This window comes from Mixophyes fleayi, chromosome 7, assembly GCF_038048845.1.
Source record: "Mixophyes fleayi isolate aMixFle1 chromosome 7, aMixFle1.hap1, whole genome shotgun sequence".
Taxonomy (NCBI): Eukaryota; Metazoa; Chordata; class Amphibia; order Anura; family Limnodynastidae; genus Mixophyes; species Mixophyes fleayi.
In genome coordinates this window covers 78,207,267-78,224,156 of record NC_134408.1, presented here as the reverse complement: position 1 = coordinate 78,224,156, position 16,890 = coordinate 78,207,267, and the positions used below count along the sequence as shown (strand labels likewise).

The following is a 16,890-nucleotide window of genomic DNA, read 5'->3' as shown; positions in this document are numbered from 1 at the left end:
ATTTATGACAATGGATATGTATGGATCTATTACAGAAAGTCATCATCCAGGCAGTTCAGAAAAGTAGAAACAGAAACAATACAAAAACCTGCACAGAATTTTTATACATGCATGAAATCCTTTTCTATGAAGCAATTGTGGACCCTGGATAAACAGTCTCCTATAGGATGTTGGCACTGTATATATTCTAAAAGTTAACTCCTTCATTATCCATATCCACACAGTGGGCACACAGTGCATCCCAATGCATTCAGAGAAAGGATTGCACCCAAGTATAAATATCCTGCATTCTCCATTATCTTATGGGAGACAAAGGACATGTCCCAAAGCGGACACTTCAGGTGGTTACGCTCACAAAAACATTAATTCATGCACTCATCAACTATTGCAATTCCATCCTTACTGATCTTCCTAAAGTCAGACTTGAACCCCTACAATCTATTTTGCACGCAGTGGCTAGATCGATTTTCCTTGCAAACCGTTCTTCCCCTGCTGAGCTACTCTGTCAGTCTCTACATTGGTTTCCTGTATTGCAACGAATCCAATATAAAATTCTTCTACTAACATACAAAGCCATCAATATTGCACCGACATACATTTCCTCACTTGTCTCAAAATATCTCCCAACTCGACACCTCCGTTCTGCACAAGATTTACGTCTCTCTTCCACTCTCATCACATCTTTCCATTCTCGGTAACAGGACTTTTTACGGGCTGCACGCACTTGGTAGAATTCCCTCCCTGGCACAGTAAGACTTTCCTCTAGTCTTCAAGTGTTCTCTGAAAACCCACCTCTTCTAACAAGCTTATGATATTCCTCAACCACCATCTTAATCTCCCTAGATTACCCTATTACCACCCTCTACACAGCTAACAAAACATCAACCCTCTGACCAACATTGCCACACACACAGCCCACTCAATACTTTTACCTTTGCATTCTAGTTGGTCCAATGTGCAATATGATGCAATACATGCCCTTGTGTTTCAAACTCACATTGTCCTATAGATTGTAAGCTTGCGAGCCGGGTTCTCTTACCTGTCTGTCTGTATGTATTAACCAGTATTGTCTTATTAATGTTTGTTCCCAATTGTAAAGCGCTACGGAATTTGCTGGCGCTATATAAATAAATGATGATTCTAAAAATAGCCTGTGTCCAAACTGTATAAAAGGCACTGGTTTGTATTGAAAAGTTGTTCTTCAGATTTCATCTGACCTTAGCACTGGTACCGCCAACCAGTGTGAGAGCAAATAAACATCACTTGCTTCAAAGACCTGCTTGAAAACATCTTAAATATTGCTGTATTCCTGTGACCTGCAGATTAAACCCTAAATCTAATCCGTTCTCCGGCTGTTCGAGGTTGGACCCAGCTTTTCCTGTACCACCGCTCTGCTTGCTACCTATCAGCTCTGGCCAGTGTGATAGGCCAGGGGGATCCATCCACAGCAACCCTGATCTATCGTGAGAGGTCAGGAGTACCAGCCCAGGTACACCAGCAACGAGATACGCTAGCAGTGTCAGTTAATCAGAAGAAACCTGGTTCTGGATACCTGTATAGAAGTCCAGTGGTGGCAGCATTTGTAAGCCCCTCCTACTGTGGCAAGAGGGCGCATTTGGGATAGCGAAAGGGAACGGTGGCAAATTAAGCCCAGCCAGTTCCCAGCAGCGTCAGTGTGGCATAGGCGGTCCATCCTGTCACACAACCACTCTAATTGAATAAACATTCAAGAAAGGTTCCCTGGACCATAGTGCTTGCAATTCTGCAACACTCCTAGCAGAGGTCACTGCCACTCACACTTTTAAATTCATCCATCTCAAAGATACTTCTTGTACTGGTTTGAATGAATAGTCTGGCAGTGTATTGAAAACTAAATGGATGTTCCACGAGGACACAAAAGCTCTGAGGGACAGATCATTTTAAAGTTCTTGAAACAAATGTGCAATCAGTTTTTCTGAAGCTAATTTGGTATCCAAAATAATGCTTAGGGCTGACACCTGTACTTTGAGTATGGCTAAACAGAGACCTTTAGTCATTCCATCTTGCAAGAAGATTTGTGGAATAATCACTGAAGTTGGGCCCACTTTAGACACCAAAACACAAACCCACATTTCCTTATTCTATACTAAACTACAGAAGAATTATTCTTTCTTGCTTGTAAAATGTAGTGATTCGGATACACCTTTACACATGAGCATCTACCGTTATATCTACAAGCCACTGAAGCCAGATATTTTAAATTTGGATGCAAGACTGGATACTGCTTTAACAAATCTGAGAGGTAGAGGACATGGTTTTTCTCTGAACATTTCCTAGACCATCGAAAACCAAGAATGTTGTGACCAAAATAGGAGAATAGCTACTAGCACTGCATTATCTTTCTTAATTTTCATCAGAATATGAGCGATACAAAATGGAGAAAAGATATACCCTAATTAGAGCAGCCATTTAACTACTAAAAGCATCTAATCCTTCTGTTTCTGGAACTGTGTGTCAAGAAAATCTGACCTTTGGTATTCTGGCTTGTCACAATTAGGTGTACATGCGGAAACCCAAATGTTTATTATTGGCTGGAATACTCCCTGGTTAGACTTCACTCCCACGGATGGATCTGTCTGCAACTGAGGAAATCAGCTGGTATGTTATGCTTGCCTGCTATATATAACGCTGATTGTGCCTTTACATCCTTTTAAGCCCAAAATATAATTTCCCTTTTTCCAACATCACTGTCCTGCTTCCTGAAAGTCCTGTTGCCTGAGTAAACTCTTTCCCTGTAATTGATGGAAATGTTGGTTTGCTTTCCAAACTGTTGGTCTCCAAGATGGTTTCATGCAATTTTCTCTCTGTGACCATGCTTCTTCTGCTATTTCTTCCTGAAAGTGTGTGTGGGGTCTAGGTTCATATGAGGTAAGGAAAATGATGGAAAAGTTATCCTATTAATTAAGGGCCTTAAGCTAATCAGAAATAAAGCTTTGAGCTATTATGAAATATAGTGCTTTGTATGCTTCAATTCACATAATGTTTTTGTTAAATCAATTTAAGAGGTTTTATTTCTTTAAATCTAATTCAGATATTTTGTGTTAATATCCTGTCTGGAATCAAGAAGCCAACCACAAAGGAACAAAGGAAGTTACCTGAGCATCTGCTAAAGCGAAACTTTGCTGAATCAAGAGGTTATGCCAGCCTCAAGGATCCTGTTTCAAGAATAAGGAACTTGATGATATTTAGCATTCTTTTGAAATTACTATAGAAACTTTTAATTTCTTTATTAATATTTTGTATTGACGTGAATGATATGATGTAATTAATGTTTATAAAATATCAGCTATTTCAATTCGTAAAGCCAGTTCAATTTGGACACCAGACACTCTGTGTTGTATCTTATTTCTGAGCTCTGATCGATCAAATACATCAACACTGCTGCTACTACATCTGATATATACTAACATTGACTTGTCAATTGCAGGTAATTATACATCTGTATAGCAATACAGAAGGTCACCCCAACAAGTGTGTTCTCTATCCAGCAACAATGGAATCTGTTGAGTAGAACCCACTCCAGCTCTGAACGTGACATTCTTTTTCTCATGAGTTTTGTACTTCATCACCTTCCATCACCTGAGAGGTTACTTAGTGGTTTCCGAAATCTTTATGGTATGATCCAATGAAACCTGTGTGATTCCATTTCTTCAATAGCTCCAGCTGGAGATCCAACTTGCCCATGGGACTACCAATATGGCTATGAAAAATATTTCAAACACCTTCAGCCCTTTCCTTGTTATTATCGGACAATGAGTCTATGGGGGGTATTCAATTGACTGCAATGGCAAAACTGTGGTTTTAACTTACCAGTAGGGGATTCTTTGGATTGAGCTCAATGCCAGTCACCAAACCAACGTGACCCTGTAACACATGAATGCATTCTTCTGTGGCTGTGCTACAGACCTTGATGAAATCCCCAGAGACACACAGGAGATACCTGACCATGAAAGAGAAGACAAAATGAAAAAAAAAAAACTTAACTTGTAATGCTAACAAACCAAATCACTATATGCCACCATATTACTAATTTTGAAATTAATCCTATATATAAAATATACACACACATTACCGGTAAGTAGAAATATTTGGAGTGTGTTCAGTTGTGTGTGTGTCAGTTTCTGTTAAATCACTGTGGCTCAAATAGACATTCATCATCGCCATTTATTTATATAGTGCAACCAACTACACAGTGCTGTTCAGAGAATATTTGTCATTGACATCAGGCCCTGCCCCCTTTGGAGTTTACAGTCTAAATTCCTTAACACACACAGGCCAGTGTTCATTTTGTTAGCAGCCAATTTCCCACCAGTATGTTTTTGGAGTGTGGGAGTAAATCGGAGTACCCTGGAGGAAACCCACACAAACACAGGGAGAACATACAAACTCCACACAGATAATGACCTGTTTGGGAATCGTGTCAAACATACATTTTAATATAATAAAGTAAAATGTCAAGTTAGAGAAATCTCAAAAGGAGCGTGGAGAAGCAAGCCAGCCTTCTGGAAGAAAAAAAAGAAAGAAAAAAAATAAGATTTTTTACTCACCGTAAAATCCATTTCTCTGACTCCATTGGGGGACACTGCGAGACATTGGGGTATAGTAGTGGGCTCAGGAGTCTTGTCACTTTAACTGCTAAGTATTTGGACTCCTCCCGTACTTAACCCCTCCTCTCCAGAGAGGTCCTCAGTTTTGAATAACCAAGAGTGAACGTAAAGGAGGTAATATAACCTGGCAAGGTCTTAAACTATAAAGAACCATAACCATAGTTTTCACACACAGAACTATATACAGAGTAAGGGAGGGTGCGCAGTGTCCCCCAATGGAGTCAGAGAAATGGACTTTACGGTGAGTAAAAATCTTATTTTCTCTTTCCTGCAATTGGGGGACACTGCGAGACATTGGGCATATACCAAAGCTTTCTCAAGGGTGGGATTGCTCTGGACCAGCTGCATGCAAAACCTTGCGACCAAAGCCTCCATCAGCCGATGCAAAGCCCTGAAGTCTGTAAAATTTTGTGAAAATGTGGACGGAAGACCAAGTCGCCACTCCACACAACTGCCCTGCCGACGACCCGTGCCCAGCCACCCAGGAGGCACCCACTGCCCTAGTAGAATGTGCCTTCAAAATTTTCCAGGACTGACAGAGAAGCTGCAATATAAGTTTCTCGAATCGTGGATGTGATCCACAGGGGGGATTGACTGCTTTGAAGCAGGCCACCTTCTTCTATTTGCGTCCGATAAAACAACAAACTCTCTGGTCTTTCTGACCTGAGACGTATGGTCTACATAACCTTGTGGAGCTCGTACCACCTCCAAGAACTGCATAGACTCTACTAAGGAGTCTTTCTTTGCCCGGAACGCAGGGCCAACAACTTCCTTGATCTAGGAGAAACCTGGAAACCACCCTAGGAATGAAAGATGGCTTGGTACGAAGGACCGCCCTATCGGCGTGAAAAATAAGAAAAATATATGGAGTCTCCGGCGCCAATTGGTATATGAACAAATAAAACAAACAACAAATGCAGCAGATCAATAGAGGAAATGCCAATCCTCTAAAAACACACATATAATACAAAAAAACAGATTGCGCAGATGATGTTTATATATAAAAAAGTATGTACATATAATAAAAACCAGACAGAAAATTCAGCTATCCAACAAACTGATTCTCAACCGGATACATATGTAAACAATAGAGTATTCCAAATATTATCACATATGGCTGTTGACAGACATAAATCGATCTATAGGTATATAATCAGCGAATATCATATGTATGAGAAAACTCTCAAATAATTCCACAATTTGAACAGATCCGCAACCAAACAGATTGATATATGGTTGTTTCTTGATATTATGAACACAGATTCCGTTCCAAGTTGTTATTCTTCCAGTGGATTAGTTCGCTAGTTCTGATAATAATGTTCCATAAAACAGATATATTGATGCATAAATTCGCACATGTTTTGCATACTTCTGTTTTGTAAACTAGTAATGCGATGTAAGCATATGCAGCTCATCCGCTGTATAGAAGGTTAGTGCGGCTAATATAGTAATCACCACTCTATCGGTCATAGATAAAAATATAGAGCTTACCCGCCTCAAGAAAGATATAGATCCTGGACACCTATCCGGTGGTATAAGCAGCTTGTTAAAGTCCGGGCTGTGCCTGGGTATGGGCTTGTCTCCGACCGCATAAGCGGCTTTCTGATCCAGGCTGTGCCTGTGTGTGGTGCGCACCACAGAAAAGTATCCGGACTGCAGATCAGATGTAGGAATGTGGATCCTCTAAATATACAAATAGCGCCTCTTAGAGACAATGTTACAGAGTCTTCATAATAACAATGATGCTAAGGATGAGCACATACTCATAAGGTAGAGAGTAAACTTGCAGTCCGGATACTTTTCTGTGGTGCGCACCACACACAGGCACAGCCTGGATCAGAAAGCCGCTTATGCGGTCGGAGACAAGCCCATACCCAGGCACAGCCCGGACTTTAACAAGCTGCTTATACCACCGGATAGGTGTCCAGGATCTATATCTTTCTTGAGGCGGGTAAGCTCTATATTTTTATCTATGACCGATAGAGTGGTGATTACTATATTAGCCGCACTAACCTTCTATACAGCGGATGAGCTGCATATGCTTACATCGCATTACTAGTTTACAAAACAGAAGTATGCAAAACATGTGCGAATTTATGCATCAATATATCTGTTTTATGGAACATTATTATCAGAACTAGCGAACTAATCCACTGGAAGAATAACAACTTGGAACGGAATCTGTGTTCATAATATCAAGAAACAACCATATATCAATCTGTTTGGTTGCGGATCTGTTCAAATTGTGGAATTATTTGAGAGTTTTCTCATACATATGATATTCGCTGATTATATACCTATAGATCGATTTATGTCTGTCAACAGCCATATGTGATAATATTTGGAATACTCTATTATTGTTTACATATGTATCCAGTTGAGAATCAGTTTGTTGGATAGCTGAATTTCCTGTCTGGTTTTTATTATATGTACATACTTTTTTATATATAAACATCATCTGCGCAATCTGTTTTTTGTATTATATGTGAAAAATAAGAAAGCTTAAAATTTGAAGAGTGGAATTTCTCACCACAAAATATGTCTTCCACACTCTAATATATGGAAGAAGGAGGCGGCTTTCTGGCCCAAATCATGGTTTAGTTATAACATCCTGAGAGAAACCCCAGGAGATGGTATGTGAGAGAACCTGGTTGGCAGTGGGTGGGGCATGTAATAATTTAGGGGGCAGGGTGGCATGTGATAGAGAATTATTGGTGGTCAGAGGGTGGGTAATTTCACATTTAGATACAGAGAATTTGAAAATTTTTACTTTACAAAAAGCCATGAAATTCCATAGACAAAAAAACTTTGAAGTATGAAGTTTCTTTACTGTCTCTTTCTAAGACACCCAGGCCCTAAACTACAATAAAGCTAAACTAAGAAAATGTAATAGTACTGTATGTGTGCATTCCAGTGAACACACAAATCTGTGAATTAGCAGATCCACCAGTTTGTGAGTGACAGCAATCTCACTACATGATAGTGCTGAATCCGCAGCTAACAGCAGGATGCGATGACATACCATGTCTGTATTGCTCAAGGAACACGTCCATTAAGGCTTCTGCCTAAGTCGTCGTAATTTCATCGCTTTTTGGAGTTTGAGTGAAAGAGTTTCAATAGTTTTCTTACATTTTAGATGGCGTGTAAGGAACCTTAAATCGGACATGTTAAACCGTAAGGTTTTTTGTCTATGGAGAAATATATATGTATATTATTAATATATAGAATTCCTTATGATACATTAAATAATGAGAAACTATATGCTCTCTGTCTGCCCTCAGTGTAATGCTAGCTTATCATTGGTGGCTTGTTTGTGACAGCGTGATTTGGGATTGCTAACCCACTCTTATGTTCCGTCTAGCAACTGCAGCATTCTATATAGGATATAATTAGCCGGTAATCAGCCTCAGATTTATCATGTATTGGTTCCGTTAGTAACACATTATACCCCCAATAGACTGGTCTGGTGATATTATGACGGGGATTGTGATCTCTAACAGGCAGAGAGGCAAGCTTTAGCTGTCCTCTGATATTTCAGCCGGAGCAATTACGATAGGCAGTAATATTTCGGCAGTGACAGTATCTGATAGTATTGTCCCTATCGAGTGAGGTAAAGTTACTGATCTAGGTGTTCGTTATAAAGTAATTTTGACTGGTAACGGGTAGTGAATGTGGCGTCCGCCGACGCACGTTTCGCTATTAGCTTTATCTACCTAGATAAATAAATCTGAGGCTGATTACTGGCTAATTATATCCTATATAGAACGCTGCTTCAGATTACTATATACGAATCTTTGAACATCTAGATTTATAATCTCATTTTATTAATATAGGACATCATCATCATATATTGCCTCTAATTCGCTCTGGTTGAAGTATTATAATAAACAGCAAGTGCTGTCCATATGTCAATTAGAGAGAGCAACCTCTACTATTAATTAAATAAGAACAGCCTAAGGGGACAATTGATCGGCATAATAGGAGGCAGAGGGGCACATTTATCAATATTCACATAAAGTGAAAAGTAGTTTTCAATCCTTATCGCAATGATAAGGATTGAACTACTTCTCACATTTATGTACAGCCCTGCACAGAAACAGCAGTTCCGAAAAACTGCTGTTTCAGTGATAAAAAAAAAATCATACTTACCCCCCTCTTCGGAAGCGCTGTCTTCGGGTCTTCTCTTCACTCTTCAATTGCGCATGTCCAGTTCCAAGAACTGGACATGCGCACACAGATCCCCTCTCTGTCTCTGCAACGATAGTTGCAGAGAGAGAGCGCTGAGTGACAGGGAGGGATCATGTGATCCCTCCACACATGCGCTGTCCAGCTCTGCTCTCCGGAGCAGAGCTGACAGCATTAGATTTCTTCAATTAGGATGATGTACGCCAGCTTCAGCTTTAACATGACAAGTTCCCGAAAAAAATGTTTTTTCGGGACTTGTTAGATTGCGGCCAGGAGCAGTCACCATTCTGTTGAATGGTGACTGCTCCCAAAAACGAAGAGGAATGCAAAGCAGCAGATATCCATGATATCTGCTGCGATGCCCCCTTAATAAATTTGCGGAGGACACTGTGGGACCTTAATGACTCGTTAAAAGCACTATCGTGCTTTATTAAATATGCCCCAGAGAATCAAGAGTAGTAACACTGTCCAACGGCACCTATATTTAGTGCAGTTACTAGACGGAACATAAGAGTGGGTTAGCAATCCCAAATCACGCTGTCACAAACAAGCCACCAATGATAAGCTAGCGTTACACTGAGGGCAGACAGAGAGCATATAGTTTATCTCATTATTTAATGTATCATAAGGGATTCTAAAGTTATATTTGAAGGTGACCATTCCTCCGAAGGGTGTTCATTAAATTATACCTTTAACGTTGGCACACATATATATGCATTCAAATTGATTGTGCCTAGCACCTAGTTTCGAGCAGCATCGCGGCTGGACAAATTCCATTGTCCATTTTATCAGTTATATTCTCTTCATGGTTATCTTTCCATAAACACCTTTTATATTTCGCTAGTAGATGTTTTAGTTAAAATACCTAATAAAGTTGTATTTAATAGTTATTTATTTAGATCAGTTATTTTTTCATTCCATTTGAGTGCCCCATAATATAATTTCTTGTCCTTTCTGTTGGACTCGTTTTGTATCAAGTAACTGTAAATGATCGGGAGCACCCTTCCAACAGATATATAATAACTATATGTTAATCACAGTAAGATATATATCTGATGAGAAGTTTTATGGAAGATCTGGTTCGGTGTCCCCCCCTTTTGGTTTTGTAATACTATCTCTCAGTCCTTCACCCTGCAGGGGTCCCACTTGGACCGGCTGCAGGTTCTCCACATATTTTTAGGGGGTCTTTTAAACACACAGGTGACTCTCTCCGCTGAGTCACCTTCAGACACGCCACACTCCACTGGGCTGGCAGGGGTGGAAATAGTTTCTACAGGCTCACCTTCGACAGTTAAGCAAGTTAGCCGGGCCCCAGGACTCGGATTAGGGGCACAAGTCTGGGGTGCTGGGGCTGTGGGACCGATTTTCCCGCAGCTGTAGCACTTTTTCTCCAGCCTGCTCTCCGGTGGTCTCTGATAACTCCCAGGGACAAGATGGGGCGGTGGCTGGCGAATGGTACCCCAAGGGTTAGGTACTTGCTTTTGGGGGTGAGAAGAGGGGTGTCCCCCTGATTGTACAGTCCTTTGGGGTTGGCTGTTAGCCTGGCGCTTCTGCCAGTGTGACCTCACTGCCACATATTGATCCGCTAGCTGTGCGGCTGTTTCCAGGGTGCCTGGCTTTCGGTCCAGCACCCATTCTGTCACCTCTGATGCGCACCGTCGGTGAAACTGCTCTTGGCACATCAAGTCTATTGCCTCATCCACGGTCTAGGCACCAGCCCCGCGCACCCACTTCCTGGCAAACTCCCGCAGCAGGTTGTCAAACTCCTCAAGAGTGGAAGTCCTTTGTAAAGTCCCAGAACTTCAGACGATAGGTCTCTGAGGTAATAGTGTACCGTTTAAGGAGTGCCCTTTTTACTACATCATAGTCCGCACAGTCCTCCGTGTGTACCCCGCGATAGGCCTCCACTGCACGTCCATGCAGTGTGGGTACCAGATGCTTAACCCATTCCTATCTGGGTACAGCGGGTAGCCTGCAGGTCCTTTCAAATACCTGCAGGTGCTCACCAGTACAGTCCTCAAATTTAGGGCAAGGTAAAGATAACAGTCCTGATCCTCTAGGGGCGCCTCACCCCTGGGCTGCATGGCTGGTGCCCTTCCCTCTTGGCGCCATGCCTCGATGACCTGTGCCCGCTTAGCTGCAGATGCGTTGTCCCCTAAGGCCACCAGCTGGATCTTTAGCCCGGCAGCCCTGCGCTCATCATAGGATAGAGGGGCTGGGTGTGCGGGTGAAGTCTGCTGGGTAGAGGTCTCTGCAGGCTGTTGTTCAGGGTTCTCTGCTGTGTGGGCATCTGGGGTACCATGCTGTCCGTGCCATTCCCTCAACGCCTCTCATTTCCGCCCTGTTTGGCGAATGGCTGATGTCAATGCCCTTGGCACTGCACAGAGTCTTGAGATCCGCCCTGGACATATTGGTGTAATCAGACATCCTGTGCGTTCTCCTAGTTGCAGTTATTCCTCTCCCGAATAACTTGGCTCTCCTAATTGGTTCACGAAAAGCCGCCTGCGGTTTTCCCACCGCTCGCCACCAGAAATCTGTGACAGGATGGACCGCCTATGCCACCCTGTCTGTTGTTGCTGGGAACCGGCTGGGCTTACTTTGCAACTGTTCCCTTTCGTTATCCCAAAAGCGCCCTCCTGACGCAGTATGACGGGCTTATAATGCTGCCACCACTGAGCTCCTTCTATGGCACTCAGAACCACGTTCCTTCTGGGTCACTGACGCTGCTAGTGTACCTCGTTGCTGGTGTACCCGGGCTGGTAACGCCGAACCTCTTACTATGGATCCGGGTTGCTGTGAATGGATCCACCTTGGCCTATCACACTAACCAGGCTGCATGAGTAGCAGGCAGAGCGAAGGTACTGGAAAAGCTTGGGTCCAAACCTCTGACACAGCCGGAGAACGGATTAGATTTGGGTCTAATCTGTAGATCACAGGAATACAGCGATATTGAAGATGTTTCCAAGCAGGTCTTTGAAGCAAGATGGTTTATTTTCTCTCACCCTAGTTGAAGGTACCAGAGTGATCAGGTCAGATGAAGTCAGAAGAATGATACATTACATGCTCACACAGCTCATCTTTTATACAGTTCTGACATAGGCTATTTTTAGAACCAGGATATAACCCTGCTTAGCAAAACATAAATTTACATGCATTGCAAAGCTAACGATATTTACATTTATCTGTGAAATTCTAGAAACGATGTGATGGTTTTTAAATGCAAAGAATCCAGGAGGCGGTCTTAATTAAAAGTTCCTGCCTTCAATGTTGGACCTTCACACATCAAAAGATCTAATTAACATGGAGCCTTTCATCAGACCGTTTGGCATACATACTCACACAGAGCAAAAACACAAAACAACATAGATTCCCAAATCACAATACACAAGAGGCTTGGTAAACACAGGCTCATTGTATCAGATATATACATCAGAAATAGGCATATCCTATAGCCATTAGCAAGGTTAAACAAGAGACACATTTCTTCCCCTGGTCTCAGAAATAACGATATCCTATATCACAATCAGACCCGGCGCTCCCATTAAGCAAGGTTAGGCACTTGCCTAGGGCGCCGGGCTCTGGAGGGCGCCACAAGAATGTAAATTACTTTAAAACTGTGCGGCGACCGCTGACCATACCGGTCACGGGCGCCGCACAGCATTCAGATGCACGGGGGAGGGGAGAGGCTATTGCTCACCACCGCCGCCTCTCTGCTCCGTCTCCTCCCCTCACTAGTGTCAGTGAGTGGAGGGGAGGAGACGGAGCAGAGAGGCGGCGGTGGTGTGACAAGGTAAGGAAAGATGGGGTGAGGGGGGAGCGCCGATTTTTTCAAAATGCCTAGGGCGCCATGGACCCTAGCACCGGCCCTGATCACAATATCAAAAAGAAGTGCACGCACAATTACATAAATAAGCGCCCTGCGCTATTTGCTTTAAATACATTTTTACCAAAAGTTATTTAATAGTGATCCAGTCACACTGGGAAATCATTGGCAAAGTCTTACCCTTTCAAATACACCATTTACTTACTAAAACAGATAAAGTTAGTTTCATTGCCCTGATGCTCAATGACCAAAACTAGATTTAAATGCAACCTATGAAAGGTCTCATTTTATGTATACATGTCGAGTCTGTGGTCCTTAGACATTTAACAACGTCAGTCTTATTTAAATAGGAAAAACTGCCCATCATTCCGAACTTCCTGCCAGTTTTAAGGCCAAATACCACTTTAGACAAGTGTTTACATATCAGTCAACCCTACCTTTGGAAATGCTCTGCCAAAAGCATTCACACTTTTAAAATACACTTATCTGTAAAGAAAATAAACGTCAAGCTCCTAATCACGGAGAGTGCAAATAAATGTTATAGTACCCACGCGCTTTCGTTTTATCTAATATATGATGGTACTTATTAGACAATTGCATCAATTATCTTCCAACGTACAAACAGAACATAACAAGGTACAGGTTTTATTGTACATATCTAACGATTGTACTGAAAGCTAATGTAAAACCGGTGGATTAAAGCAATCCCTTCCACCCTAAAACGAGAGATAAAATAGACTTTCTTACTTCGCATCTGCAGAGAAAACAGGTCTCCGAAAATTAATCCTACTTCCACCAAACTGAACCACACGAATTTCGTCCTCATTCTTCATTTTATGTTAGCACACCGACAGCTCTGATTCTGACCGGCACACGTGGAAAACAAGACAACCGGAAACACTGATTTACCATAGAGAGGCTTGGCAGCGTCATGTATGATGTTTAGTTGTGAGACATTGCGGCCATATTTTCTTCTGGCAACATACCAGTAACACAACCTATCATACAAAACCTTCGAAGAGGACTAAGATTGGTAATTCATCTATATACGGCGAGACATGTAATAAAAAATGGTTTCATGTCCGTTCCCAAGTTGCATGATTTCAGCGTTTTCCCCACTATACACACTATATAAAAAGTAATATTAATTGAAAGTGGAACATTGCTGCTATAAAAATAATTACGAAACACTACATTTTAAAACTCCCCTTGTGGCAGTTAGAACTATTAGCTATGAGAACTTTAAATAACATAATGGAATAACTAGTTTGACAGAACTGAAAATATTTGTGTCTAGATCCAAGTGGGTTAAACGACCTGGGGGTAAATTTATCAAGCTGTTGATTTGAAAAAGTAAAGATGTTGCCTATAGCTCATACTTGCCAACTCTCCCGGATTGTCCGGGAGACTCCCGCATTTTGCGAGAGTCTCCCGGACGAGTGTGGAAATCTCCCTGATAGGAAGTGGGAAAAATTCAGTTTAAACGCCGCGATTCACCCGGAATCGCGGTGTTTAGCCCCGCCCCTGCTGTAAAATGACGCGATTTGCGTCATTCCGTCACGGGGGCGGGGCCAAAATGACGTGATTTCGCCGCCCCACCCCCTGCACGCCCACGTCCCAGAAATGTTGGCAAGTATGCTATAGCAGTGCTCCTCAACCAGTTTGCCACAAGATGTTGCTAAGTGTGCCACGGCGCAATGCCTTCAACAGGAGAAAAAGCACAAGATTTATGGTGGTACATACGCCATACTATGGTTAGCTGCTTTAAGGAAATAATTTCACCATTTGTTCCATATGTTTTCTTTGTAGAATATTTTAGTCAAATAAAGAGTTTTTTATTATTATTATTATTATTATTATTATTATGTTACGGGGGAACACTTATGAATGTGTCGCATACGGGTGATGTTCCTGCAAGCACTAATGAATGTATCGCGTACGGGTAACGTTCCTGCAAGCGTGTTCCTTATCTCTCCGCTGCTGTCGCTGCTATAGTTGCCAATTCTGGTTATAACAAGTAGAATTGGGCTTATTGTTTTTTTCAAGTTGCGTTTTTTCTTTGCAGGTTGCGGGTGATTGGGCAGGTTACATGGCTTCCGATGTGACGTGATGATGTCACGTGCATGCGCGTAGTCGGCTGTGCGGTCTTTCTTCCTGAGGCGGCGAGCAAATAGCAGGTAAGGAAATACCTGCGCAGGGGGGGTTTCAATGACTAAAAAATTACAAAAAAATACTGGGCAACGGCTGTAGGAGAGACAAGGAAATAACTGTGGGGGGACAACTAAAACTGGCTGTGGCGGGGGGGGGGAAAGAAATACCTGCAGGGGGTACAATGACTGTAGAAGGGGGTAATGCAAATATCTGCAGGGGAGAGTAAGGAAAAATGGCTATATGCAGGGGGGTAATGAAAATATCAGCAGGGTGAAGTAAGGAAAAATGGCTACAGGGGGGTAATGAAAATACATGCAGAGGGGGTAATGAAAATATCTGCAGGGTGAAGTAAGGAAAAATAGCTGCAGGGGGTGGGGGCAATGGCTGTCGGAGGGAGAAATGAAAATGGCCAAAGGTGGGTAATGAAATGAATTTTACTATTATTAGTTAAGATTTTTTTTATATATATATATATATATATATATATATATATATATATACATATATTTTTAGAGATATTATCAATTATATAAATTTTTATACACTTTACTACCCACAGCGCTGTTTTTCTTATGTTTAGATGCGTGGTTTAGTAAGACGGAGTGCAATAGTCCCTTTTAACAGCCATCATCTTGACTTTTATCTTTCTCCAGGGTTCTTCTGTGTTTTTCCTGTCCTGTCATCTGGAGCCTCTTCTACTGTTCCAAGCCCAGTCTAGTTCCTGCTCCACAGACTTGCTGAGTTCTGCCAAAAGTGCTGCAGGTACGTGCCTGCCTACTGCTAGTTACAGAAGGGAGTACGTAATGTAGTGCTTTAAATGATTTTGTACAGGAGTCTGTCCAACAACACCGTTACAGAGGTAATAAAGCAGTCAATAGGTTTTTAATTACCTCTGTAACAGTGTTGTTGTACTGACTCCTGGTACAAAATAATATAAGTTAATTTATGAATTAACCTTTTATAGAAAAGGCCCTGATTTTTATTTATGTATTGTTGCATTCCTGAGATGGAGAATCCAAAACATAAAAAAGCAAGATTGAATGATAAAGAGAGTGGTAGTAGCAGTAGCAGTAGAAGACCCTTTCAAGACATATGGACAGAGATGTATGGCATTATAGACAGAAAAAAACAGATCATTGTGCATACTATGTAATGAGACAGTAGTAAGCAGAACGTGGAACATAAATAGACATTTTGAAATTAATCATCGCCAGCTCTTGGAAAAAAGTCTGGATGAAAGGAAGTAATACATTTCTAGGCAGTTACACCTCTATAAGAGCCAATCAAATTCCCTCCTTAAATTTGTAAGAGGCTCTACAAATTTAACATCAGCAAGTTTATGCGTTGCTCACTCCATAGCTCAGCATGGAAAAGCCCTCAGTGAAGGAGAATTTATTAAAGAAACTCTTCTAAGGTGTGCACCAATTTTATTTTACGATATGCCAAATAAAAATGCTATTATTAAGCGAATTTCTGAGCTACCAATCAGTAGAAATGTCATCAAAGACAGAATAATGAGATTGAACACAAACATACAGCATCAATTAAAAGGAGACTTAGATAATTGTAAATATTTTTCAATTTCTCTTGATGAAACTACTGATATCACATCAAATGCTCGGTTGGCCATTATTACTAGATATTCAGATAGTCTCACAATGATAGAAGAGTTGATAAAGTTAGAATCAGTCAATAGAAAAGAAAAGGTATCCGCACTAGGTGAATCTCATACCAAGGTCTATTAATAGGCTCTTAATATAGCCTATTAACCAGGATGTTCATGATGTAACAAAGAACACTCTGAACGGTGCACCCATACACCAGGAATACAGTATATACAAAAAGGTAAAGAAAAAAGCAGGTGACTGCGGGGCACTCAGAACAATGGATGAGTGTATAGTATTAAAATTTAATTTTATTGATATACCTTAAAATTATTAGTGATAATACATCCTAAACCCAAAAGCTGCCGAAATATTAAAAACCAAAAAACAGAAACAAAAATATATAAAATTGCAGATCCACTGCAAACTTAGCTCCGTGGTCCTATATTATCTGATAGACTCTAAATAGAGAAGTACACTA

General features: G+C 41.4%; 1 protein-coding gene across 2 annotated transcripts in view; it reads right to left on the bottom strand.

Moving 5' to 3' along the window:
- Window positions 1–13,563, bottom strand: part of WDR75 (WD repeat domain 75) — a 123,333-nt gene extending 109,770 nt beyond the window's left edge. Inside the window, exons 1-2 of one of the 2 annotated variants that reach the window (XM_075180016.1) lie at window positions 13,402–13,563; window positions 3,850–3,979 (exon numbers count right to left, since the gene is read on the bottom strand). In XM_075180016.1, coding sequence (XP_075036117.1) covers window positions 3,850–3,979; window positions 13,402–13,487 — 216 coding nt within the window. In that variant the 5' untranslated portion in view covers window positions 13,488–13,563. The remainder of the gene's footprint in view (window positions 1–3,849; window positions 3,980–13,401) is intronic. The other variant, XM_075180017.1, reaches the window with a different exon arrangement.
- Between the last annotated feature and the right edge of the window lie 3,327 nt (window positions 13,564–16,890).